Source organism: Hyaena hyaena, unplaced genomic scaffold, assembly GCF_003009895.1.
Source record: "Hyaena hyaena isolate Hyena2069 unplaced genomic scaffold, ASM300989v1 scaffold_1845, whole genome shotgun sequence".
NCBI lineage: Eukaryota > Metazoa > Chordata > Mammalia > Carnivora > Hyaenidae > Hyaena > Hyaena hyaena.
In genome coordinates, this window is record NW_024082480.1 from 90,296 (window position 1) to 111,227 (window position 20,932).

General features: G+C 34.7%; 1 protein-coding gene across 1 annotated transcript in view; it reads right to left on the bottom strand.

The window, feature by feature from the left end:
• Positions 1–20,932, bottom strand: part of LOC120226835 (highly divergent homeobox) — a gene marked incomplete at its 5' end in the record, with an annotated part of 127,272 nt that overhangs the window by 74,041 nt on the left and 32,299 nt on the right. Inside the window, one exon of the mRNA XM_039225004.1 lies at positions 3,184–3,330. Coding sequence (XP_039080935.1) covers positions 3,184–3,330 — 147 coding nt within the window. The remainder of the gene's footprint in view (positions 1–3,183; positions 3,331–20,932) is intronic.

Sequence of the window (20,932 nt, forward strand, 5' to 3'; positions counted from 1 at the left end):
GTGTGCATATATAACTTCAATTTGAAAAATAAAAATGATAAGAACAAAAACACATGTTCTGAAGTTCCTTATTCTTGGCATTTAGGCTTCTCATACCATTATCCCACTCCAATTCCTCTTCAGTCATTTGTATTCTTGTGTATCCAAACTCCTTAAAAATAGGAAAAATGTCTAATGCATTTCTATTTCTTTGTTAGTATACATAACATAGCATACTCAGTAAATGCAGGATTTAATTTTATTTTCCATCTGGATCCTAACAAAACAAAAAGCAAGACTCTAAACAAGACAGTATTTATTTTGAGAATAGCAATTATTTTTCGAAATCTGTTCTTTGTGGTTTCTCCCTATATTCCCTTTTTCTTCATCTATGTATGTAAAAATACTTTATTTCTTCCTTTAGAAGAAAGATGCAGTTTGTCATTTGTTCTTTGATAGCATTTCCCTCTTGATCTTCTGGGAAGAATCTCCAGTGTGAGCTGAAGCTTGCTCATACTTCCTTGAAAAAGTCAACTGTTATCATCTCTTCTGAATTCCATATTGAATGATCCATGAAATCGGCCATGGTGGGATTCTTCAGCCACATAAATCAAGAAATGCTATAAATGTTTTTTTTTCTTAGCTGTTCGTTAAACATTTATGAGCATACTAATAATTAAATCTCATATCTACATTTTTCAGATTGAACATAAACTACTGTACCCATGACTGGTCAATATAATTTTTCAGTCAAACATTCATTACATAATATGTGATATCTATTTCATATTACCTCATGTGATGTTTTAAACAATGTTGCTGAGATATATTTAACATACCATACAATTCACTTATTTCATGTATACAGTGAAAAAGTTTGTTAAATATATTTACAGAGTTGTGCAACAGTCACTCTAATTCCAGAATAATTTCAGCATACCAAAAAGGACCCCTATACTCATTAGCAATTATTTTTCATTCCTCTCTATCTCAATCCCTTGACAATTACTGATACTACTTTTCATTTCTATGGATGTGCCTATTCTGGATATTTCATATAAATGGAATCATAAAATATGTGGTCTTTGGTGACTGGTTTCTTTCACGTAGCGTAATTTTTTCAAGAATCATCTATTTTGTAGCATTTTTCAGTATTTCATTACTGAAATTCCATTTATATTCTATTTAAATTAAATGGAATTATTTAAATTCCATTATATTCTATATCACATTTTTCTTATGCATTCACTTCATGGACATTTGTTCTTTTCCCACTTTTTGGCTATTATGAACAATGATGTAATGAATATCCATGTATAAGTATTTTTTAAAGTTTTTATTTAAATTCCACTTAGTTAATATACAACATACTATTAGTTTCAGGTGTATAATTCAGTGTTTCAACACTTACAGACAACACTCTGTGCTCATCACAGCAAGTGCACTCTTTAATCACCAACACCTATTTATTTAATCCCTCTCAATCACCGCTTCCTTTGTAACCATCAATTTATTCTCTATAGTTAGGAGTCTGTTTCTTGGTTTCTCTCTCTCTCTTTTTCCCTTATGCTCATTTGTTTCATTAAAATAAAAAGCTTTTGCCAAGGGAATAAAAGACTGAACAAAACTAAAAGACAACCTATAGAATGGGGGAAGATATTGGCAAATGACATATCTGATAAAGGATTATTACCCAAAATATATAAAGAACTTATAAAACTCCACACCCAAAAGATGAATAATCCAATTAAGAAATGACCAGAAGACAAGAATTGACATTTTCCCAAAGAAGACATACAGATGAACAGCAGACATGAAAAGATACTCACCATCACTGATCATCAGAGAAATACAAATCAAAAGTACCATGAGATCACCTCACACCTGTCAAATGGCTAAAATTTACAACACAAGAAACAACAGGTGTTGGTGAGGATCTGAAGAAAGGGGAACCCTCTTGCACTGTTTGTAGAATGTCAACTTGTGCAGCTACTGTAGAAAACAGTATGGAGTTTTCTCAAAAAGTTAAAACTAGAACTACCCTGGGGCGCCTGGGTGGCTCAGTTGGTTAAGTGTCCGACTTCAGCTCAGGTCATGATTTCACGGTTCGTGGGTTCGAGCCCCGCATCGAGCTCTGTGCTAGCAGCTAGCTCAGAGCCTGGAGCCTGTCTTCAGATTCTGCATTTCCCTCTCTCTCTGACCCTCCCCTGTTCATGCTGTCTCTATCTCTCTTTCAAAAAATGAATAAAACATTAACAATTTTTTTAAAAAATACAACTACCTTATAATACAGGAATTATACTACAAGGTATTTACCCATAGAATTAAAAAAATACTAATTTGAAGGGACACATGCACCTCAATGTTTATAGCAACATTATCTATAATAGCCAAATTATGTAAACAGTGCAAATGTCCGTCCATTGACTGCTGAATGGATAAAGAAAAAGCAGTACATATATACTATGAAATATTACTCACCCATAAAAAAGAATGCAACATTACCATTTGGAAGGATTTGGATGGATCTGGAAAGTATTATGCTAAGTGAAATAAGTCAGTCAGAGATCAAGAAATACCATATGATTTCATTCATATGTGGAATTTAAGAAACAAAACAAATGGGCACATGTAAGTTTTTGAGTATACATACATTTCATTTCATAGCTAAGAGTGAAATTGCTGGGTCATATGATAACTCTGTTAAAAATTTAAGAACTGTTTTCCAACGTGGCTAAAACGTTTTACATTTTCACCAGAAGTGTACAATGGTTCCAATTTATTCACATCCTGGTCAACACTTGTTATTATTTGTCTTTTTTATTATTGCCATCATATTGGCTATTAAGTGGTACCTCATTGTGGTTTTAATTTCCACAATGACAAATGATATTGAACATATTTTTTGTGTGTTTATTGGCCATTTGCAAATCTTTTTTGGATAAATGTATATTCAAATTCTTTGCCCATTTTCAATTGCATTATTTACCTTTTTATTGAATTCTTATGAATTTACGAATTCTTTACATACTCTGAATACAAGCTCCTTATCAGATATGTAATTTGAAAATACTTCCCCCATTCCGTGGCTTGCCTTTTTCACTTTATTGATGTTCTTGTTTATAGCACCTCATGCAATTTTTATAGAGCTTTCTTTTATGACAATTTTCAATCACAGCATGAAAATTATTGAAAATGTCTTACCCGAACGATTTCACAGTCAACATTCAATTCAGTTGCAACTGCTTCAATTTTCTCTCTACACACAGAACCAAGGCTGGTCATGCCATTGTCCCAGTACTTCTTAAGGGTGGCTAAATCTCGGTCACTGAACTGAGTGCGGTCTTGTAGCTGTAAAACAGATTTAAAATAATTAGAACAATAAAAGAAAAGAATACTATAGAGAGGATAATCTGGACGATCTATGCTAGGCTACTTTCAACACATAATAGCAACTAAATTAATTTCACAGTTCTTAATATGTGTTCCCCGTTTTGAAATGGGTCTTTCCATGATATTTCCGTAACACGAAAGTGTGTTGGAATAAAGTAAGTAAAGACAAATTTAACTGTTAGAGATTAAATAGTATTTTTTTTAAACTTGTTGGTTTTAGTTTTAATTTTTACAGGTTTTTAAAGTAGGCTTCACACCACTTGTGGGGCTTGAACTCACAACCCTGAGATCAAGAGTTGCATTCTCTGCCAACTGAGTCAGCCAGGTTCACCAGTAAATAAGCAGTATTGATTTTAAATTATTGTAATCACATAAATAATACATTGTATTTTCATTGTAGAAAATAAAGATAATTTTTCATAAAGAGAGAATTTAAATCACCCACAATTCTAGAAACAGCACTTGTTAATATTATTTTCTAAGATACACGTATTCACATTCACACTACATACATTTAAAAAATAATAGTCAAGATCACATCACTATGGTGTCTTTTGACAAGTTAATCTAGATTTGCCATGTGTAGGTCTTGTACTAATGTTATAATAAATTAAAAGTGTAAATAAGAGAGGTGTAAGAAGAGATGTGTAAGAAGATAAGGTAGCCTTTAATAATCATATTTATGAATTCAGAAAATTTCATAATAACCTTATCGGTTTTGTTCTTAGATTTTTTATTCCAATAAACTATAGACTTTATATGTTATTTTAATTCAATGAATTCTGGAGGCAACTGAAGGAAGTAAATTAGAAGCATGATAGAACAAGGACTTCCATTTTACTGATAAGGAGTCGGGAAAAGCAGGGTCAAAGGACTCACTCAACAAGGCACAGAATGTCCATCACAGAACTAAAAATATATATCTGATTTTTTTCTAGTAGCTTCATCCCTATGTCTCCAATGATCTAAAGGGGTGGTAAAAAATATATAAAAATAGATTTTAATTAAAAATCTATATCCTGCAAAGCTCTTGTATGTATATGCATGTTTTTGTGATGAAAAAATAAGAATGAAAGAGCAAGAGAGTGAGAGAGAAAGCCTATGCTAGTGAGTTGAGGTGAAAGGCTGCAAGTCATGGAATGAGGTATGAGGTTCTATTGCTGCCTTCTGCCTAAAAAGGTGGTCTGGTCTCACAGAGGCTACACCTCGAATCCTTTGTAGATGTAAACTGATTTCAATATTCCGTTTCTTGATGAAATTTAAAATGGAACCCTCTCCTAAATTGGATTTAAATAACAATAGAAAATAATGTATACAACATATAAAACATGACTTAAATGTAAAAGTTATCATAGCTAAAACTGGCATAATACTAAAAAAGTGCATATTTGTTTTAAAGCTACAACCCTTTGAAAAAGAATTTTATTTTTAAAAATATTTTTAATGTTTATATTTTTATTTTTGAGAGAGAGAGTAACAGAATGTGAGCAGGGGAGGGCCACAGGGAGAAGGAGACACAGAATTCAATGCAGGCTCCAGGCTCTGAGCTGTCAGCACAGAGACCGATGCGGGATCAAACCCACGAACCATGAAATCGTGACCTGAGCCAAAGTTGATGGCTTAACGAACTGAGCCACCCAGGTACCTTTGAAAAAGAATTTTAAACATCAAGAGGGAAAGCAATGTATTAATTCGTGGTTTATGACCAAAAGAGTGAAGTCAGATTGTATAATTAATGTGTCTATTCATAGGCAATATAGTACAGTTGTTCTGTGTGTATGTTAATCATTCAACAAAGATAAATTATAAATTTGTTCTTCCTCTACTTAAAAAGTCTTGATGAGTAGCATCTATTGTAAGTTCCAAGTTACACGTTCCTGATGATGAAAATATGCCATACAAGAATTTTTAATCAAATGGAATAAGCCTCACATTATTTACAACAGAAAAAGCTCATTAGGTTCCCATTGTATATTGATCATACAATAGTTTTGTAGCTAAAATAAAACAGAAAGCAAAATAAATGGTAATAAGGTTCTAGGTAGATTAAAATAATCCACCATAACAGCCAGCATAAATGTTCTTATATATTTTCATTGCATCAAGTTCTCCAGTGCCATCCAGCCTACATTACTGTCAGAATGAAAGAAATAATGAACAGAATGCTGAACACACTCAGCCAATTAACTTGTAATTCATTTAGAGGATACCTGAAGCTGATTCATCTCTTAAATTGAATGAAATAAAACCTGACTCGATTTGTTAGAAATGTGGTGGGGTCTCAACATTACCAATGTTGAAGGCAAGCTATTATGATGATGTCTATTGAGTAGAAGCTTATGGGGGAAGAATAGTTAATTTAAAGTTCTTAAGAGCATCTTATCCAAGAAAATAATGTTATCAAAATAATTTGGCATTAAAATGTAAATGTCGATTTAGAGAAGAATAAAAAGGTGGACACAAAGGATAAGGTACATTCTGCTCTCAAGTTAAAAACAGTTTTGTTTTTTGGCCCCTCCTTTGAATTCTTTAGGATATAAACCCAGAAGTGGGAATTGCTGGATCATATGGTAATTCTACTTTAAATTTTTGATAAATCATAATACTATTTTTTGTAGTGGCTGTATCATTTTATATACTCTCCAACAGTGCACAAGTGTTCTAATTTCTCCACATGCTCACCAACACTTGTTAATTTCTGTGATTTTTTTAAACACAGAAGTAGTCATCCTAAAGAGTTGTGAAGTGATACTGCATTGTGGTTTTGATTTACATTTACCTGATGATTGGTTATGTTGGCATCTTTTCATATGCTTGTTAGCCATTTGTATATTTTCTTTGGCATATTTCTATTCAAGACCTTTGCTCATTTTTTAATTAGGTTATTTTGTGCTGTCATTCATTTGTAAGGGTTCTTTATATATTCATAATGTTTATCTTTCATATTCTGATAATTTCTAGCCTATGAGTTTCTAAGATATATTACTGTGATGATTAATTTGGGGGATTAACTTGACTGGGTCATAGGATGCCCAGACATTTGGTCAAACAATATTCTGGGTGTGTCATGTGAGGGTGTTTGTAGGTAAGATTAACATTGGAATAAATAGGTTGAATTAAGCAAATTGCTCTTCCTAATGTAGATGAGCCTCATCCAATAAATTAAAGACCTGAATCGAGCAAAAGGGCTGAGTAAGGGGGTACTCTGTCTAAGTGATGAGCTAGAATGTTGGTCTTTTCTGGCCTTTGGACTGGGACTGAAACATTGGCTCTTCTTGGGTCTGAAGCCTGCTGCCTTTTGGAATGGATCTTGCATTACTGACTGCCCTTGTTCTCAATCATTTAGACTTGGACTGAAACAATAGTTTGGCTCTCCTAGGTCTCTATCTTACTAAGTGAAGATCTTGGGACTTCTCAGCCTCTATAATTGTATGGGTCAATTCCTTGTAATAAATCTCTTTCTCTGCAAATATGCATACATCCTGGTACTGTTTCTCTAGAGATGCCTCGTTAATATAATCTCTTTATAATCCCAATACCACTTACATTTATGCTTGTAAAGAACTTCCCTCAGTTTTACACTACAGTTGTTTAAGTATGGGGTATCATGAATCTTTAGTCCCAGGAGTATTGTCATCCGAATTCATGATCCAACATCCTTCTAAAGTCACCATATGTGAAAATTTACATTTTCATTTCAATTTTTTAAAAAAGAAAAAGATTAGCAGTCAATTCTAAAGTTTGAATTGACATTACCCAGCTAACCTTTTAGTGGTCACATGCAGTTTCAATTACAATCCTCTACCACAGGAATGTCATAAAAAAAAAAAAAACTGCAGAAATAAAAATCTTCTATCTACTGATAAGCCAAAGTAAAGAAAAACTCAAATTACCATATATAAACTTTAAAACATTGGATGTAGATAACAACTTGTTAGGGACGCTTGGGTGGCTCAGTCGGTTAAGCGTCCGACTTGGGCTCAGGTCATGATCTCAGGGTTTGTGGGTTTGAGCCCCGCGTGGGGCTCTGTGCTGACAACTAGCTCAGAGTCTGGAGCCTGTTTCGGATTCTGTCTCCCTCCCTCTCTCTGACCCTCCCCTGTTCACGCTGTCTCTCTCTTTCTCAGAAATAAATAAAAACATTATTAAAAAAAACAAGACATTTTAAAATAAGACATTGACTTATCTTCTTTGGGAAGAATTAAATAAGTGTTTTCTCTAAATTTAACAGGCAACAGTCTCACTATAAAATAAAGGAATTGCTGGTAAGCTTCTGTGTACAAGAGCAAACTTGCTCAAAACAAAACAACTTTGTTTTGATAAATAAATAACTTTCATACAATAAGACCCATCACTTCAATATGCATACTAAAATTTTATTCTCCAGCAACAAAATTAAAAGCCAGAGGCAACAGAAATTCTGATTATGATGGGCACATGGTAAGTAGAGGCTTAGGACTAATGACATGGAGCGAGCTTCAATTTTCCTCACCGCAAAATAGTGGGAATTAAGTAAATCCTGAATTTTAATTTTAGCTCTATCTTTTCCTAGTTATGAACAAATGACCTAATCTCTGAGGCTTAGTTTTCTTACCTGAAAATGATAATAATGCTATCTACCTCATAATATTGGTCAAAGGATTAAAAGGGAAACCCCACATAAAACAAATCATGCTCATAGAGGGACCCAATAAATATTAGTCATTCTCTGATGCTTACCTCCCACACACCCACCCACCTCTATCCTAAACAGGAAGTATAAAGTACTATTACGGGGAGACTAATTTATAAACACCATATATACCTGACAGAATAACCTATTTTATTTAGAAAGAGGTGCAGTAGTTGAGCATGCTTGGAATTTGCTCCAGCTTCTTTATGAAGGGCAACTAATCCTACCTACCATTTCCTTCTTATAGAAATTATACACTTGCATATATTTAAGACAGAAGATGTACCTTTTTGAAAATACGTATTTGAGTCATGAGCCCCATGAAACACAGATGTCACTTGCATAATAGCTGGCATGTGAAAAAGTCTGATTTCCTGCCTTGCTAGTATCATCATGTCACCATGGCTGCTCAGATTCACATTTGGTACTGCCAGTTACACTGTGCTCCCTGAGGAACCTTCTATGTTGACTAAGTTAAATATTGGGGCCCAATACCCTGAATCAAAGTTCTAGAGCTGAAGCGCAAACTGCTGTAGGCTTCTTTTGCAGTATGGCTGGCTGTCTATTTCCACCGTTTCTCCTGTTAACTTCCTAGAGTTCTTATACACTGGCTGTATTTGTCCATTATTCATTTAGTAATTAGTAAGGTTAGGAAGAATTTAGTTTAAAAAATAAATCAAAATTGGAAGCCTACACCAAAATGTAATTTGAAAGGAGTCTCTTACTGTTACAATAAAATGAGGTTTTAAATGTATTCGAATGTTCAGATCTAATAAAACAGCAACCATAACATAGAAAGGATAAGAATGTATCATAGGGGCGCTGGGGTGGCTCAGTCAGTTAAGCCTTTGACTTCAGCTCAGGTCATTGATCTCATGATTCATGGGTTCGAGCCCTGCATCAGGCTTTGTGCTGACAGCTCAGAGCCTGGAGCTTACTTCAGATTCTGTGTCTCCCTTTCTCTGCCCCTCCCCTTCTCATGTTCTGTCTCTGTCTCTGTCTGTCTGTCTCTCTCTCAGAAATAAACATTAAAAATATATTTAAGGGGTGCCTGGGTGGCTTAGTTGGTTAAGCGTCCGACTTCTGCTCAGGTCATGATCTCACAGTTCATGGGTTCGAGCCCCGCGTCGGGCTCTGTGCTGACATCTAGCTCAGAGCCTGGAGCCTGCTTCGGATTCTGTATCTCCCTCTCTCTCTGACCCTCCCTGATCACACTGTCTCTCTCTCTCTCTCTCCTTCAGAAATAAATAAAAACTATTTAAACAATTTTTAAAAATAAAAAAATATATTTAAAAAAAGATGGTATCACGGAAATAGAGACAAAGGATGTAAGCATATTAGCAAATCAGGTAGTGAAGCATGGAGGAAAACATACATAATTTTTCCTTACATGTCTCTTACTACCTCAACCCAACAGCAGAAAGTGTTATTATATTTTTCAATGCTAAGTAAATTTTTGGCATCATATGTATAAATATGCATATCCATATTTAATACACAATTTTAAGATACATTGAATGAAAATAATATTAAGCATAACCTTATATGAGGAGAGAAATCAGTGGTAAGTTTTTGACTAGATAGGATCTTTTGTTAGCCAATTAACATTATTGGGTATGTGGTATATAAAGTATACAGCAGTATTGGCTATAAGTTTACATTTGCTGCCACTAAAACTTCTTGATCAAAGATTATATAAACTAAAACCCCAGAAAACTTTTGCCTTCTAAATTCTTCTTTTCTTTTATCTCATATCATTGTATAGGTATTTATTTGCCCTTACAGTCACTTTTAAAAATACTTATATTTTACTGAAATAATGTATAACATAGATCTAAAAATGAGAATTGTGAATTGTTCTTTAAAATGTAATTAAACTCCAAAAAGTATGACTTTTAAGACAGTGTTCTTATCTGAGAATAGGAAACCTTCTGCAATGAGTATAAAACAACATTTATTTATATAACATTTAGACATTTGATTTGTGGCATGTGACAGACAAGACAATCTAATAAAATATCTACATAGCAAGATATTATCCCTCCACACCCACTCCTGCCTTAAAACCCCCAAGTGAAAGACATAAATAATCCATAATTACTCTGACAACTATATTAAAAATATTCATACTTTTAAATAACAGCATTAAGATAATTAATGTCATTAAGTTGCCCCAATAAGACCTATATTGTTTACATTAAAACTAGGCCATTTAAAAATAAATTATGAGTATATTCATAAAGGCCGTTTTGAAAATTGTTAAAAATAATAAAACAGAAGTCCATAAGAATTTTAAAAGGAATAAGACCTAATATAGAGAAATTCCATGCCTTACCAGCCAGGATGTCCCTATCCTACCCATTGTGAAGGAATTAAGAAGAGCTACTCTGAAGAGTAGCACAATAAATTCAAAATCCAAATTCATTTGATTTGGGCATTTTTTATTGAAAACAGAAAACATTGTTTTCAGATGGACTTTGGTCTTTGTTTGGAAACCCTGGAATCTGGTAATTAATGTGGATTAGCAAGAAGATTTAGTTTTGAGCCTTGGCACCTTGAATATTGTGGCAAAAGAGTATGGATTTAAAAACCCAAACTACAAAGTGTCTTGAATTATGTAAAAATGTTATGTTAAAAAAAGAAAAATAATTCTTAAACAGTTTTCAATAACCAAATAAAGTTATGATCATTTTGAAAATTTGAACAATATATGAAATCTGTAAGTGATATACATAAAATAAAAGTACAGTATTCTTGGGGCGCCTGGGTGGCTTAGTCGGTTAAGTGTCCGACTTTCGCTTAGGTCATGATCTCGCGGTTCGTGGGTTCGAGCCCCACGTCGGGCTCTGTGCTGACTGCCAGCTCAGAGCCTGGGAGCCTATTTCAGTGTCTGTATCTCCCTCTCTCTCTGACCCTCCCCTGCTCACGCTGTCTCTCTCTCTGTCTCTCCTAGAAATAAATAAAAATTAAAAAAAAAAGTACAGTATTCTCAATTCTGGCCCTTCCTAATCTATCTATAAAATAATACGACCACCAATACAAGGAAAAATCATTTTGGGGGAGTAAACTTACCCTAGCAAATGTTTAGAATTAACAAGAGTGTTTGCGGATGACTCAAATTAAGTCACCCAAAGAGAGAAAAATATATTCCTAGAAGATTTTATAATATCTCACATGAATTATGATATCTGATTTCATGAAAACATAAACCATAGCTAGAGAAATCAGGATGCAGTCCACATCCAAAAACAACTTACGAAAGAATATACATTATATTTATTTTATTCTGTAGGTAATCTTGGAAAAAAAACACTAATTTTCAGTCCATTGTTATTTTATGTTAATGTGCATTCTTTGAAGTTTTCACTAATAAAGTCAGTAATAAAGACTAAAAATGTTAGAAGGAATCAAGACTGTGTTTGGCTACCTGTTGTTGATGCATTGTTTTGTTATTACTGCACTTTTTTCTATAAAAGCACCAACCATCCCAATCTCTAGTCACACATGCATCTACTTCTAAAGTATACAGTCCTATATATTCTTAAAATCATTACTCCTGATAAGTGAGAAAAGTAATTCTATTTTTTCCAACACATTAACTTGTGACTGATGTTAACTAAACATACTGTGGTAATAATTTCACAATGTATACATATATTGAATTGTTATTCTGCACATCTTGGAATAATGCAATGTTATATGCCAATCACATCTCAATAAAATTGTAAAAAATAAAATAAAAAGACAGATATGTCATTAGGACAATAAATTGTATCCAGTTTTACTTTGGACTATGTTAGGTATATTTTATAAAAAAATTAATAGGGAATTTGTTTCCAATATTGTAGTTTAATAGTCTCTCTTGTGCATGACTAGTTATAGTGTAAATATATTTTTTTAAGTTTTTATTGAAATTTCAGTTAGTTAACAATACAGTGAAATAAATTTCAGGTGTAGAATTTAGTGAATAATCACTTACATACAATACCTAGTGCTCATCTCAACAATTGCCTTCTGAAATACCCAGCACCTATATAAACCATCCCCTGGCCTACCTCCCCTCCAGTAAGCTACAGTTTCTTCTCCATAGTCTGTCGCATGGTCTAAATCTCTTTCACCCCCGACCATGCTCATCTGTATTGTTTTTTTTAAATTAAACATATTAGTGAAATCATATGGAATTTGTCTTTCTCTGACTCACTTAACTTTAATTAGCATAATACTCTCCACTTACATCCACATTTTTGCAAATGACAAGACTTTATTCTTTTTTGTGGCTTAGTGATATTCCATTGTATATACACAGCACATCTTGTTTATCCATTCAACAGTTGATGGACATTTGTGATCTCTCCATAGCTTGGCTATTCTTTTTTAAAATTTTTATGTCTTTATTTTGAGAGACAGAGACAGAAAGCGAGTGGGGGAGGGTCAGAGAGAGAGGGAGACAGAATCTGAAGCAGGCTCCAGGCTCTAAGCTCTCAGCACAGAGCCTGACATGGGGCTCGAACCCACGGACGGTCGGATCATGACCTGAGTCGAAATCGGACACTCAACCAACTGAGCCACCCTGGCGCCCCTAGCTTGGCTATTCTTGATAAGGCTGCTATAAACATCAGGGTGCATGTACACCTTCAAATCTGTATTTTTGTATCCTTTGAGAAAATGCCTAGTAGTGCAATTGCTGGATCAGAGCTCAGTTCTATTTTCAATGTTTTCAGGAACCTCCGTACTTTTTTTTCCACAGTGGCTGCACCAGTTTGCATTCCCACTAGCAGTATAAGAGGGTTCCTCTTACTCTGCATCCTCGCCAACACTTGTTCTTTTCTGTGTTAATTTTAGCCATTCTTGAAGGTGTGAGGTGATATCTCATTGTAATTTTGATTTGTATTTCTGTGATGATGAGCAACATTGAATATATTTTCATGTGTCTGCTGACCATCTGTATGTCATCTTTGGAAAAATGTATTCATGTCTTCTGCCCATTTTTACTAGATTATATGTTTTATGGTTGTTCATTTTTACACATACTTTATGTAGATTGGATACTATCCCATTAGAAAATGTGTCATTTGATAATATCTTATACCATTCTATAGATTGCCTTTTAATTTTGTTGATTGTTTACTTTGCTGTGGAGATTATTATTTTGATCAAGTCCCAATAGTTTATTTTTGCTGTTGTTTCCCTTGCCTCAGGACACATGTATAGTAAGAAGTTGCTACAGACAATGCCGAAGAGGTTACTGCCTATGTTTTCCTCTAGAATTTTAATAGCTATCTCATATTTAGTTCTTTTATCCATTTCGAATTTTCTTTTTCTTTTGTAGAAGGTGTAATAAGTTTTCCATTTTATTTATGTATTTATTTTTTGGATGTTGCTATCCAGTTTTCCCAACATCATTTGTTGAAGAGACTATCTTTTTTCCATTGGATATTCTTTCCTGCTTCCTCAAAGATTGGTTGATCATATAGCTGTGGGTTCATTTCTGGGTTTTCTATTTTATTCTCTTAATCTATGTGTCTGTTTTTGTGCCAGTACCATACTGTTTTTATCACTACAACTTTGTAATATAGCTTGAAGCCTGGGATTATGAGGCCTTCAGCTTTGATTTTCTTTTTCAAGATTGCCTTGGCTATTCAGAAATATTTGTGGTCCCATAACAATTTTAGGATTGTTTGTTCTACCTCTGTGAAAAATGTTGGTGGTATTTTGATAGGGATTACATTAAAGAAGTACTTTGCTTTGTGGAATATAGACATTTTAACAATGTTGTTCTTAGAATCCATGAGCATGGAATGTTTTTCCATTTCTTTGTGTCCTCTTCAATTTCAATTTATTTCACCAATGTTTTATAATTTTTAGATTATATATCTTTTACCTCTTTGGTTAGGTTTATTCCCAGATATAAGTTTTGGTTGTAAGGGTTTGTATGGGATTGATGCATTGATTTTTCTTTCTATTGCTTAATTATTGTTGTGTAGAAATGCAACGGATTTATGTACATTGATTTTGTATCCTGTGACTGATGAAATCATGTATCTGTTCTAGAAACGTTGAGGAAGAGTCTTTTGGGATTTCTATATAGAGTATCATGTCATTTGCATATATAAAAATTATACTACTCCCTTGTCAATTTTGATACCTTTTATTTTTGATTGCTGAAGCTAGGATTTCCAGTACTATGCTAAATAACAGTGGCAAGACTCTACATTCCTGTCTTATTCCTGATTGTAGAGGAAAAGCTCTCAGTTTTTCCCCATTGATGGTGATATTAGCTGTGGGTTTTTTGCATATGGCTTTTATGATGTTGAGATATGTTCCCTCTGTCTCTTTTATTCATAGATTTCATAAAGAATGGATGTTGTCTTTGTCAAATGTTTTTTCTGCATCTATTGAAGAGATCGTACGGTCCTTATCCTTTCTCTTTTCTTAATGTGGTATATCACATTGATTGATCTGTGAATACTGAAACACTCTTGCAGCCCAGGAATAAATTTTGCTTAATCGTATTGAATGATTCTTTTTATGCACTTTTGAATTCAAGTTGCTAGTATTTTATTGAGAATATTTGCATCTATGTTCATCAGGGATATTGGCCTGTAATTCTATTTTTTGCAAGTTTTATTTTATTTGTTATTTCTATTTATATTTATGTATTTATTTATTTATTTTTACAATTAGTTTATTGTCAAGTTGGTTTCCATATAACACCCAGTGCTCATCCCAACAAGTGCCCTCCTCCCCCCCACACCCATCAGTCCTCAGTTTGTTCTCAGTATTCAAGAGTCTTTCATGGTTTGCCTCTCTCCCTCTCCCCCACTATTTCTCCCATTCTTCTCCTCCTTGGTCCTCCGTTAAGTTCCTCCTAATCCTCCTTGTTATGCTGAGCGAAATAAGTCAGGCAGAGAAAGACAAATACCATATGTAATTCAATTTTTTAGTCGAATCTTTATTTGGTTTTGGAATTAGAGTAATGCTGGTCTCATAGAATAAATTTGGAAGGTTTCCTTCCATTTCTATTTTTTGGAATAGTTTGAGAAGAATAGGTATTGACTGTTCTTTAAATGTCTGGTAGAATTCCCCTGTGAAGAGATCTGGCCCTGGACTTTTGTATATTGGGAGTTTTTTTAAGTTTTTTTTTAAATGTATATTTATTTTTTAGAGACAGAGAGAGACAGAACGGGAGCAGGGGAGGGACAGAGAGGGAGACACAGAATCTGAAGCAGCCTCCAGGCTCTGAGTTGTCAGCACAGAACCCGATGCGGGGCTCAAACCTATGAACCGTGAGATCATGACCTGAGGTGAAGTTGGACAGTTAACCAACTGAGCCACCCAGGTGCCTCATCTTGAGAGGTTTTTGATTAGTGATTTAACTTCTTTGATGGATATCAGTCTGTTCAAGCTTTCTATTTCTTTTGTTAGATTATATGTCTCTAGAAATTGATGCATTTTTCTCCATAATGTCTAATCTGTTGGCATATAATTTTTAATTATATTCTCTTATAATTGTTTGTATTTCTGTCATGTTGGTTGTCATTTCTCCTCTCTCATTTGTGAATCTATTTGGTTCATTTTCTTTTTGGTAAATATAGCTAGGGGATTATCAATTTCATTATTTTTTTCAAACAGCCAGCCTGGTTTATTTAATCTGTTCTGCTATTTTTTTTAAATTTTAGTTTCTGTGTCATTTATTTATGCTTTAATTCATTTAATTTCACTGCTTCTGCTGGCTTTAAGGTTTGCTCATTGTTCTTTTTCTAACTCCTTTAGGTGTAAGGTTAAATTTTGTATTTGAGGTTATTCTTGCTTCTTGAAGTAGGCCTGTATTGATATATATTTCCTGCTTATGACAGCTTTTGCTGCATCCCAAAGATTTTGGACTGTCGTGTTTTCATTTTCATTTGTCTTCATGTATTTTTTAAATTTCTTATTTGATTTCCTGGTTTACCCATTCATTCTTTTTTTTAATTTTTTAACGTCTTTATTCATTTTTTGGGGGTCAGAGAGACACTGTGAGCGTGGAAGGGGCAGGGAGAGAGGGGGACACAAAATCCAAAGCAGGCTCCAGGCTCTGAGCTGTCAGCACAGAACCCGATGCGGGGCTCGAACCTACGAACCGTGAGATCATGACCTGAGCCAAAGTCGGATACTTAACTGAACCACCCAGGCAACGCCCCCCCCACCCCCATTCATTCTTTACTAGCATGTTGTTTAACTACCATATATTTGTTGTCTTTACAAATTCTTTCTTGTGGTGGAATTCAAGTTTCATAGCATTGTAGTCAAAAAATAAGCATGGTGTGGTCTCAAAATTTCTGTACTTATTGAGGTCAGATTTGTGACTTTGTGAATAGTATGTGATCTATTCTGGAGAATGTACCATGTGCATTCAAAAAGAATGTGTATTCTGCTGCTTTGGGATGGAATGTTCTGAAAATATCTGTTAAGTTCATTTGATCCAGTGTGTCATTCAAAGCCCTTAGTTCCTTGTTGATTTTCTGCTTAGATGATCTGCCCTTTGATATAAGTGGGGTGTTAATGTCCCCCAATAGTATTATCAACAAGTTTCTTTATGTTTGTTATTAATTGATTCTTATATTGGGGTGTTTTCATATTGGGGTCATAAATATTTATAATTGTTAGATCTTGTTGGATAGTCCCCTTTATTATGATATAATGTCCTTTTTCATTTCTTGTTATAGTCATTGGTATAATCTAGCTTGTCTGATATAAGTATTGCTACTCTGGCTTTCTTTCACCTCCATTTGCATTATAAATGTTTCTCCATTCCCTAAAATTCAATATGCAGATATCTTTAGGCCTAAAATGAATCTCTTGTAGGTACGATTTATGTTTTTTTTTTTTTTTTTTTTTAATCCACTCTGACACCCTATGTCTTTTGATTGGAGCATTTAGTCCACTTAGAGTCAGAATAGTTATTGATAGATATATATTTAGTGTCATTTTATTTCTTGTTGTTTCTGGAAATTTTCTCTGTTCATTTCTCATCTTTGTCACTTTTGGTCTTTCTTTCCCAAACTCCTCTTTAATATTTTCTGCAGGGTTAGTTTAGCTGTCACAAATTCCTTTAAGTTTTGTTTGTCTGGGAAACTGTTTAGTTATTCTTCTACTCTGAATAATAGCCTTCCTGGATAGAGTATTCTTGATGCAGACTTTTTCCATTCAGCATGTTGAATATATCGTGCCACTCCCTTCTAGGTTGCCAAGTTTCTGTGGAAAGACCTGCAGCTAGCCTTATGGGTCTTCCCTTGTAAGTTGTGGATTTCTTTTTTCTTGCTGCTTTTAAGATATTTTGCTTTGTCGTTATATTTTTCAAATTTAATTACAGTATATCTTGGTGTTGTAATATATCTTGCTGTCTTGGCCTGCTTTTGTTGACTTTACTGGGAGTTCCCTTTGTCTCCAGGATCTAGATGTCTGTTTTCTTCCTAGATTAGGTAAGCTTTCAGCTATTATATCCTCAACTATATCTTCTACTCCTTTTTCTGGGACTCTATAATATGGATGTTACTGTTTGATGGTGGCACTGAGTTCCCTAAATGTATTCTCGTGATCCATAATTCTTTACCTCTTGTTTAGCTTCATTACTTTCATTAGTCTTATCTTCTACATCACTTATTCATTCTTCTACTTCTTCTAGCCTTGTGGTCATTACAGTCAGTTTAAAGTCTCAGTTACTGTATTTTTTTTTCATTTCCGACTGTTTTTATTTTTTTTAACTGCTTTATCTCTGTGGTAAGGGTACCCTGGTATCTTCCATACTTTTCTCAGGCCCAGCCAATACCCTTGTGACTGTTGCTTTAAATTCTACATCAGCCATATTACTTACAACTGTTTTCATTAGATCTCTTTCCATGACCTTTCCTTGTTCTTTCCTTTGAGATGCATTCCTCTCTTTTGCCATTTTGCGTAGGTATCTGTATTCTCTGTCTTAGAAAAGCCTGTTATTTTTTTTTGCTTCCAAGTGTAATGGCTTTATGAAGAAGAGGTCATATATTGTCCAAAGCCTGGCACTTCAGGAAGTGTCTCTGGTGTATGCTGCTGTCTTTTGGCTCCTTTTTCCCTCAGATCAGTCCTCTGCAGAGTTTTTCCTTGACTTCAGTTGGGAGTGTTTGGAGTTTGAGCTAACTATGGTGAATTTTAACTAGGTGTACTCTAGTTTGCTTGTTATATGGACCTGATGCTACTTCCACTAGAACTGAAGCCTTGCAAAAGTCTCTCTTCTAGGGACATGGCATGTGCAAGTGTTTCTGCTGGTCTTCTGGAGAAGGGGGCCACTCTGTTGGGTCTTAGGTACACTTAACCTGAGAAAAACAGTAACAGCAGAATGCAGGGGGATGGGACTTAATGGAAGCATGTTAGGTAGCCAGTTTTGGCGCTGTGCCAATTACTGAAACTGGCTTATGCTGAAATGGTGGAGGAGAGACATGGCACCAGCTACCTTCTTTGTCCCTGGACAGGTGTCTCCATGCTTGTTTCTCTCAAGGCAGCACTCCCAGAAGAGTGAATTACCTCCCCCTTGTGCCTCCCAGGCATTTTTCAAATTACCATTTTCAAGCTGTCTATCTCCTGGTTGCTTGCCTGCTTGGAGCATTGTTGTGCAATTTGGGCAAAGCCTGCTGTCTTTTAAAACTTCAAACTCTAGGGACATTCTGTGGCAAAAGCCTACACTAACCTGGGTGAGGGTCTTGCCGTGCTGGGACAGATGCAGGTTTGACCAAAAAGGGCAATCACACTAGAGTATTGGGTCATGGGACTTGGAGGAAGTATGCTGAATAGACCCTGTCAGGGTGAAAACCTTTAGCAGGCATCTCCATGCCTATGCTGAGGGGTGGGAGAGGGAAATGACACCCACTGGCTCTTTTGTCCCCAAAGATACATCTGTGAGTGTCACCTCTCACAGATGAGCTCCAATAAGAGCAGTCTCTTCTTTATGTGCCTTAGATGATCCTCACATCATGCTATCAGCCTCAGGGTTGTTTGCCTGCCTTTCTCTCCAGAAGTAGGGCAGCACTCTCAGGGTTCTTTCCCAGCCAAGCCTGGTAATCTTTAAAATTCCAGTCTTTGAGCCCCACTCGTTGCAAAAATTCATGAAAATCAGCTCCTCTCTTTTTGCAGCCAATGACTTTGGGGAAGTGAACTGTTCTCCTTGTGTATTTCCTTGTGCAATATCTCGCTCGCTCGCTCTCTCTCTCTCTCTCTCTCTCTCTCTCTCTCTCTCGGCTCTTTTCTGGGCTTTCTATTCTGTTCTATTCAGCTATGCATCTGTCTCTGTGACTGTACCATACTGTTGTGATGACTATGACTTTGTAGTATATTGTGAAATTCTGGATTGTGATACCTTGAGATTTCTTTTTCTTTCCTGAGATTATTTTGGCTCTTTGGGGTCTTTTGTGGTTCCATACACATTTTAATGCTATTCATCTAGTTCTGTGAAAAATGCTGTGTGTATTTTGATATGGATTGCATTGAATCTGTAGATTGCTCTTGGCGGTATGGACATTTTAACAACATTAATTCTTCCAATCTATGAGCATAGAATATTTTTTCCTTTGTGTTGTCTTCAATTTCTTTCATCAGTTGTTTGTAGTTTTCCATGTATATGTCATTTACCTCCTTTGTTAAGTTTATTCCTAGTTTGTGTGTGTGTAACTGTAAATGGAATTGTTTTCTTAATTTCTCTTTCTCCTACTACATTATTAGTATGTAAAAATGAAACCAGTTTTGGGGTTTTGACTTTGTATGCTACAATTTTATTGAATTCCCTTTTACTTCCTAAAGTTTGTTTTGTGGAATCTTTGGAGTTTTCTATATATAGTGTCATGTCATCTTCAAATAGTGACCATATAAATTCTTCCTTGCCAGTATGGATGCCTCCTTTTCCTTTTCTGATTGCTGAAGCTAGGACTTCCAATGTGATGTTCAATAAAAGTCTTGAGAGATGGCACATCCCTTAGAGGATCCATTTAAAGATCACCTTGCTTATGATGCTAGCTGTGGGTTTTTCATATATGGTCTTTATGATGTTGAAGTATGTTCTCCCTAAATCCACTTTGTTGAGAGTTTTTATCATGATTGAATGTTGAATTTTGTCAAATGCTTTTTCTGCATCTTTTGAAATAATCATATAACTTTTATTTGTTTTATTGATATGGTATATTACATTGATTGACTTGGAAATACTGAACCATCTTTTCATTCCTGGAATGAGTCCCACTTGGTTGCAGTGAATTATCTTTTTAATTTTTTAATGTATTGCTAAATGTAGTTTGTTAATATTTTGTTGAAAATATTTGTGTCTATGTTCATCAGAAATATTGGCCTACAGTCTTCCTTCCTTCCTTCCTTCCTTCCTTCCTTCCTTCCTTCCTTCCTTCCTTCCTTCTTTCCTTCCTTCCTTCCTTTTTGGTATCCTTTTCTAGTTTTGGTATTAGGAGAATGTTGACCTTGTAGAATATGTTTGGAAGCTTGACTTCATCTTCTATTATTTGAAATAGATTTAGAAGAACAAGTGTTAATTATGCTTTAAGTATTCCAAAGAATTTACTAATGAATTCATTTGATCCTGGGCATTTATATTTTGTCAGGTTTTTGATTACTGATTAAATTATATTACTATTAATTGATCTGTTTAGATTCTTTAATTCTTCCTGATTCCTTTTTCGAAGGTTGTATGTTTCTAGGAATTTATCCATTTCTGTGTTGTCCAATTTGTTGGCATATGATTTGTGTAGAATTCTCTTATAATCTTTTGTATTACTGTTGTTTCAGTTTTTAGTTCACCTCTTTCATTTCTGAGTTTATTTATTTGGATCTTTCATCTGAGTCTAGCTAAAGGTTTTTTGTCATCAGTCTGGCTAAGGG